General features: G+C 39.5%; 2 protein-coding genes across 2 annotated transcripts in view; both read right to left on the minus strand.

The window, feature by feature from the left end:
* mylpfb (myosin light chain, phosphorylatable, fast skeletal muscle b) overlaps window positions 1-2,625 on the minus strand; it is a 4,768-nt gene extending 2,143 nt beyond the window's left edge. Inside the window, exons 1-4 of the mRNA XM_037691424.1 lie at window positions 2,529-2,625; window positions 2,089-2,187; window positions 717-897; window positions 488-566 (exon numbers count right to left, since the gene is read on the minus strand). Of these exons, the coding sequence (XP_037547352.1) occupies window positions 488-566; window positions 717-897; window positions 2,089-2,187; window positions 2,529-2,531 (362 nt within the window). The 5' untranslated portion in view covers window positions 2,532-2,625. The remainder of the gene's footprint in view (window positions 1-487; window positions 567-716; window positions 898-2,088; window positions 2,188-2,528) is intronic.
* A 2,776-nt stretch (window positions 2,626-5,401) lies between these two features.
* The window catches only part of LOC119423613 (sesquipedalian-1), a 5,925-nt gene continuing 3,372 nt past the window's right edge, over window positions 5,402-7,954 (minus strand). The window contains exon 4 of the mRNA XM_037691015.1: window positions 5,402-5,805. Within this exon, the coding sequence (XP_037546943.1) occupies window positions 5,402-5,805 (404 nt within the window). The remainder of the gene's footprint in view (window positions 5,806-7,954) is intronic.

Genomic DNA, 7,954 nt, shown 5'->3' on the forward strand with positions numbered 1-7,954 from the left:
TATATATATATATATATATATATATATATATATATATATATATATATGTATATATATATATACAACTACTTGTACTACTATTCGTACTTCACAGTTTTTCACTTATCGCAGGGCTTCAGGGTACGGATCCCCTGCGTTAAATGAGGGACTTTTGTATACCAATGGTTTGAACAGGGCTAAGGTTAAAGTGGATTTTCATTAAACAACCCCAGTCTCAAAAATTTTATAGCAGGTTATGTGAATGCTATTTTACAAACCTTACCGTTATCGTTAATTTCACATTAAACCATTATTTACAAATAAGTTTATGGTTATTTTCAATGAAAGTAAGCTGTAGCACTTCTGGTGCAGCCTAAGATGCTTCTGTCAAGATTATTGTAAAACATCTAATGGAAGAAGAAGTGTGTAATGTGAAATCGAAGGCGGTGTAAAACTACGACTAAACTTCAAAAGATACGACCTATCACTTTAAGGTGAAAACTCTTACAATTCCTTCTTAATGGTGCCAGTGGCCTCGGGGTCCAGGACCTTGAAAGCGCTCACAATAACGTCCTCAGGATCAGCACCTAACAGAAAAAGAAAGATTGAGAAACAAATGTTAAACTATTAATTAACTATTAAAAATATAAAAACAACCGTTTTGGAAAATGAGAAAATACTTGTTGAAAACAGGCACAGAGAAAAAGAGGAACGAATAATAAAACGTGCCAACACACCCTTGAGCTTCTCGCCGAACATGGTGAGGAAGACGGTGAAGTTGATGGGACCGCTGGCTTCCTTCACCATGGCCTCCAGCTCCTCATTCTTCACATTCAGCTGACCCATGCTGGCCAGCACGTCCCTGAGGTCATCCTTGCTGATGATGCCATCTCTGTTCTGGTCGATGATTGTGAAAGCCTACACCCCCCAAATAAATAAATAACTAACGAGTCAAATAATAAACTACCATTGTAATAAATGGTTCGGTATTCAACATCCTTTCTGTTCAACTTGAACTCAAACTGAATTAGGTGAAACTCTAAAACGATCACGTTCCTCACAAGTCCTTGTAAAAAAGACTTGTTAATGAAGATTATAAAGGGGCAAGGTAAATGTGTAAATGTGGAGCTGTTATCTGCTCCTCTTGTCACATAGCTCCACGTTTCACTCGCTGAAACCAAAGATGGCATTGCAAACTTTTTGGGACTTGGCAGCTGGCCGGCCACTTGTCTCTCTAAGGTGTTAAAATGGTTTTGGAATGTGAGACAAGCCCCTTGCGACATTTAAGGCGAAGGTTTGATTACAGCTGTCGTCCTTTTTGCCTTGTGACTGAATCTTCTGACCATGTCACCAATGTCCTTTCACCTTTTGAGCCTTCCAAGGAGACGGATCAGCTACTGTTGGCTTCTCGCATTCACCTTTACCTGAATCCTAGAAATGTGCTTCCACTGGAAACTATTTGTGGTTAAAATTACAGCAACTTATTGGGGTTTTGTAAGGCGCACCTAAAATCCTTTAATATTCTCAAAAATCGACAGCGAGCCTTATGTATTAATGCTGGTTGTGCTTACTGACCTCGAACCGACTTCATGTGTTACATGGCGCTCAAAAATCTGTCAAAATGAACTTGTTTTGTTTAATGCACCCTATAATAGTCTTGTGTATGAAAACAGACAGTTCACTGATACTGCGCCTTATATTCTGAAAAATACAGTACTGTAAAACCAACCACACTAATAACAGTACTTTTTATGAATTAAAAAGCAATATGGTGCCTTTTATTTTTCACACTGGTAAATACATTTTTTAAACACACTGTATAATAAAAAATACAGTATATTATGGTAAAAAAAAAAAAAAGTACACACAGTGAGGGTCTCTATGGGGGGTTATGAGCTAATGCAGCATTGAAGTATCGCCTGTCACTGGAAACGCTCAGATTTACTGTCCTGTCACGCTGATGGGGACATTTTTCCACCCACTGATCAGCTCTATGATTCAGGAGTCCTCTCACATTACAGAGGAGGTCAGATTATACTTGGAGCCATCACTTTTCTACCTCTGGAAACTCCTGAAGAGTGTGTGTGATCATGAAGAGGAAGATGTTACCTCCTTGTACTCCTGGATCTGGCTCTGCTCGAACATGGAGAACACGTTGGAGGATCCACCTTCACCCTGCTGCTGCCTCCTCTTGGCCTTCTTGGGTGCCTATGAAATAATAATAATATTAATGAAAAGGAATATAAAACATAAACCACACAGATTCGGACTAACTTTACAGAAAAGGTTTCAAAAAGATTCTATGGATCAATTTTTTTTCTTTTTTTTGCCTACTGAATGATGCTTCAGGGGGAAAAAGCTTTCCTAATCTAGTAGGTTTTAATTCCATATTATCATGATTAATTTTTTTTTTGTGGGTCCAAATCCAGCATGTGGCGGCTCGAGTTTCCCTTCATGGGACCTTGAAAATCCACATGCTTCACGCTCATCTCATCAGGTTCTTAAGGGCGAGAAGATCCTGGTCTTCTGAGGAAAATGGCCACACTCACCATCTCTTAGGTTTGTGGGGTTGTTGGTGGTCAAGAAGAGAAGCCTACGCCAAGCCGATGTGACTGACATGTATGTATTGGCCCCTTGGGGTCTTATATATTAGCTCTAGCGGGGGCTAACTTTAGCCACACCATCAGGTTTGGCAGGAAAGCAGAGCCGAGGTAGAGTAAGAAAAACAGGGAGGAGTGTGAGGAGGTGTCCGAGCGGATCAGCTTACTGACGCTCTAAAATAGGCTGCGAAGTCTTGGAATGAGGTGAATTCAATGCCAACAGACAGGCTCAACTTTGGCGTCATCTGTGGACTAATAAGGCCAAACAGTTGCACAGGACACACTGGAGGACAACTAAATTTGACGCCTTTTGTTTGTCTTTGCTGTGGCTATCATTCAGTGTGGACAAAGAAAGCCCACGTGTGTTGATACAAACCCTGAAGGACAGCCGAACTGCAGCCAACACGAGCTCTGCTCTCTATTCATTCATGCTCCCGAGCTGCTCAATGGCCAGCATCTGGTTGGTGTTAACATATCCCGGAGTCGTCAGCTCGATAAATGATGGGTCTGCTGTGACGTTGCTGCCCACATCAGTGGATGTTATTAGGTGTATAAACAGCAGTGAAACCTGAAAGCAGTTGGCTGATCCGGTTGGTCTGGCTCCAACGATGATGCTTGTCAACTAGGCCTCGACTGACGGTGCAACCATGACAAACGTTGTGATTAGGAGCTGCTTCGTAAATGAAAATTCTGTGCTGGGCTATCAAAAAGTAACTATAAATGGGACAAATAAACAGACTCTTAATGAACAGAGCAGAATGATTCTGTTTGCTTTGTGGCACTTCTGTTTATTTTTTGTAATGAGAAACTAAATATACGCTTCAATGCTGTGCAAAGATCTTACGTGGCCCTTCTTTTTCATATACAGTTCATATCTCTTCCAATCAGTTAGACCTTCTTGTCACGTTTTAAAGTGGATTTGATTTTCTGAAGATCAAAAAAACTTCGGCTACTTTCCCCACTGATTTTTGGTCGAGTTCTTGACTGGTTTCATTAGATCAGCTTCTAAATCCAAGAGAAGAACCAGTTTTGTCTACGCATAACTTGACCAAAAATAAATAAATTAAATTAAAAAAAAAATAATAAAAGCAATCTGCTCCTCAGATAAATAATGTTAATTTATTATTTTTACACATGAATGTTTCTGTTGACTTATTTTATATACAAATATTTCTGTTCAGTGCCCTGAGATGACTTCTGTTGTGACTTGGCATCATATAAATAAACTGAATTGAATTTTTGAATGAATGCATATCGCCCGCTGCATTTTATGCCAAATCTTTAAACTAAGATCATCTTATGATGAAAAGGGACAGAGTTACAGCTGTTTAGCTGTTATAGTCAAAGCTTAAAGCTCATGCAAGATTCAGTACAATACATTAAAATCTTCCCTAATGCTCCAAACACATCGTCAGCAGCGGGAGATAATTAGATCTTGAGGCATTTTGCTGCCATGCAGTCAGTCACAAAAAGAGCACTTTGTTCCCATTTCTTTATGAATCTGTAAAATAAAAACATATAAAAACTGTTTTAATGTAGAAGGTGCTTCATGAAGAGCTATTAGCTGAACTTACATGATGAGCTGAAAGATAAATTATCTCTCAGGTCTTAAATTAAGATTTTACTGGATTATTTTTCCTGTTTCGCAGTCACCTGCAGATTATTTGGTTTTAGGTATATCACAATTTTTAAAAGAAACTAGGGTTAGTTTAAAACTTTTGCCCAGCACCTTTCTGGTCATGGAAGCACTAGACGTTCCCAGCTATAGAAAAGAAGGACAGTGACCCCCACTCTCACCTAACACCATAAATGAGCCCCATATAGGCTGCCATCAATCAGGACACTATAGAGCTGAGGCGTGTATTGGGGGTCTGCATGAGCCAATACAGCGTCTTTCCTTTCCTGTAGGGCGAGTATTCCCCCCCCCCCCCCCCCCACAAAAAATGGCCTAAAATGTGAGAGCATCAGTTTAAAAAAAAAAAAGTTTTTTCCTGATTTCATGTTTTATTCTGCTGATTGAAAGTGTAACAAAAATAAGAAGTGCAGAAGGAGAAAGACCTAGCAAACACCATAAAAACAGGACAGCTGTACTGACTGAAATAGCTTTGCCCCCCCACCAACAATTCTCTTTCTCAGCCATTTTCATCCTCGCCTAACAGACTTTGCCCCCAAACGATCTTTTTCTGTTTTTATATTTGCTTTCTGCAATTTTTCTGCTTATTCAGCCATTCATATATCAAAATGTTTCTAAAGCTCTTGAAAATATTCTCTTTAAATTCTGCTTTTATCTTCTTATGCTATCTTTAGCTACATTTGGTTGATATTTTGCTACTTTTAGCTTTTAGTGAGGCTTTTGCGCTTTGTTTTTAGCTAGCCTTTTAGGACTTAAGCTTCCAGCAAACATTTAGTTACATTTAGCGAGTTTTTTGTTACCTTTAGTTAACATTTTGCTACGTTTAACTACTGCTCTACCTCTTTTAGCTTTAATAACTCAGTTTCAGCTGCTTCGGCAGCCATTTAGCACTCATTTCTTTGCTAGTTGGATTTTTAAATTAGGCAACTTTAAGATTTTTGTGCCTAAACTGGATGAATGCATTAGTTTGAGGCAAAGTTTTAAAGCAAACCTAACGAAATGCTATTTGAAGTATTCGTTCGCCTCACTTTGAAGAGCTCAGTTTGTTTATTGATCCATGTATGAGCATAAAAAGTAAAAACATATGAAATATGTTTAAAAAAAAAAACACTCTTTACAGTTTTTAGCATTTGAGCAATGCAATATTCATTCACATTCTGATATAAAACCAGTATTTTTTTTACAATTTTCATCCAAAATCTATCAAGTTTTCTTCCTGAACTAATCCGCCGCCGTGTCTTTTCTTTGACCAATCAGCAATCAGTTCCTTTACTTCCTTTCCAAAGTCTTCGTGCAGTTTACTGAAGTTGTCCTCGGAGCCGAAACTGGGACCGGCCCACTCCAACATGGGCAGAGCAGGAGCGCCAACAGGAACCATGTTTGCGCTTCTTTTGGGCCACAGTTTGGGGGATTTCTTATTAGCTGGTCTGTTTGGAGCTTGAAGCTCTTGGTTGGAGCTCAGAGGGACTCCGGCTCCTAAAACCTGAGCTGGATATGAAGCAGGCATGCTCAGAGAGCTCATCTCCACTGCAGGGTGGAAGTTTGGCATTATGAAGGGTTTGCCTGGTTTATTGGAAAATTCACTCAATGCATCTGGAAAAAAACAAACAAACAAGACAAATATTAGGAACAGCAGAAATGTGATAAGACTTCCAGATTACAGCAGCAGAGCAATGGCTGATCAAACCAGATCTGAACCAAACGAAAGCCTTGAAAATGTCTTGTACTTGTTGAAAAGGCAGCCATTATTACCGTTTTGATGCCAATTAAAAAGATACCTTTCACGAAACCTAAAGTGAATTTATGGGATTAATTCAACGGCATGATCTCTCCAAAACTGTGCGAAGTTAAACGGCTACAAGCTCCTAAAAATAAATGTAATAGATGTATTACTGTACAATGTATAGCCGATGTATTATTAATAAATTAACCTACAAAAAAACACAATTTTTACACAATAAAAAAAGAAAGCTCTTGTAATTGAGTCTGTTTGTTAGCCCACCTGTGCCTGCTTATTATTGCTCTGCTGAACTCACCTGAGCTCTGTTTATTTAGGCTCCCTCCAGCCACAAACACCTGGACAGATAATGGACAGCAGTTCTGTGTGCAGATGTTCAGCATTACTTTGTTGACAACTTCTGAGCTTGTGGTTATGACCTTGCTTCTGCCCTCTGGATTTGGTTGTTCTGCCTCGCCCCTGTTGAACTCTACACTTATCCCTGCTTTCTGGACACAGACACGGATCTTGACCTTTGCCCTCAGCCCTGATCACCTCACTACCTGCCTCTGTGTTTCTGACCCTCACCTGCCTTCTTACCACGCCTTCGCCCGTCAGTCAGGATTCGCTACTGGGCGAGTTATACAGAAAAACCATCCTGAAAATTTCCTGTGAGGATTCTAAGATCCATGTGTTCAGAAGCCGAGCAGCAGATTCATCTAAGATGTTAGTGACACGGTCCAGAACCGCAGGCCTGGCTGGGTGACGGTACACAGGAAGCATAATGCTAAAACTAAACCCCAACCAATGACCTGTTCAAGGTTCAAATCGATATTCTGTGCTTAGTGAGACACCCGAGGAACAGACTATCGTTACTGGCAGCTCCGTAGTCCGAAGCCTGGCACTTGTGACTCAGACCACAGTCAAATTTATTCCAGAGACCAGAGCGGGCGACGCTGAATCCTACCTGAAACTAGGACTGGGCGATATGGACCAAAATTAATATCGCAATATTTTTAAGGATAAATCGTGATATACAATATATATCTTGAAATTTTTTTCTTTCCATAATGTAATAACAAAAACATATTTCTAAGTCAAATCTTTGTCCCAGTTGTCACACAGGCACATTTATTAACAAACAGCTGTAACTGTACAAAATAAATGTCTAAAAATAAACTATTTACATATAGTGAATAATAATACTCCCCAGCTGTGCTGCCTGCATGACGTTAGTAAGTGTCTGTGAAGCGGCACGTGAGGGCTGTGTTTGTATTCAGTGAGGGAGAAGGGAGGGGCCGTACGCAGTTGGTGCAGATGGAAGAAAAAGAACTGCATGAATTTTCAAGTCTAATAATAATCATTGGTTGCGATAGAGCCATTTTAACCCTCGTAAACTGAAAAACTTGCGATACATCGAGTATATTGGATACATCGCCCAGACCTACCTGAAACTACTGGCTAAAGCTAAGGCTAAATACAGTAAAATGGTTATTCATGTCGGAGGTAATAACACTTAATTACGCAAATTAGAGGTCACTAAATTTATGTTGCTTTGGTGTGTAACTTTGCAAAAACTATGTCGGCCTCCATAGTTTTCTCAGATAAATAATGTTATTAACTTACGTTTTATGTATTTGAATGTTTCTGTTCATTGCTCTGAGATGACTTCTGTTGTGACCTGGCGCTATAGAAATAAACTGAATTAATTTAATAGACACTCTGTTAGTTGATTTAACTCAGCAGTCACTAACTTATTCTCCTCCGTTTGTTACCCCTAAACGTTTGTGTGACCAAACTAAACTAAACTTTGAAGTGGTAGTAGCTGAGACTCATCCCAAAACATACTACTAGCATGGCGTCTCACAACGATGCATCAAATGCACATAACATTATTTTTAAGGACTTAAATAGCAGCAAGTGTCATAATATGATCTTTATTTACAGTATACAGCAGTCCCTCACTTATCATGGGGGTTACGTTCCAGACACTCTTGTGAGAAGTAAGAACGCTATACTTATTAT

Source organism: Nematolebias whitei, chromosome 17 (assembly GCF_014905685.2).
Source record: "Nematolebias whitei isolate Nwh7 chromosome 17, NemWhi1, whole genome shotgun sequence".
NCBI lineage: Eukaryota > Metazoa > Chordata > Actinopteri > Cyprinodontiformes > Rivulidae > Nematolebias > Nematolebias whitei.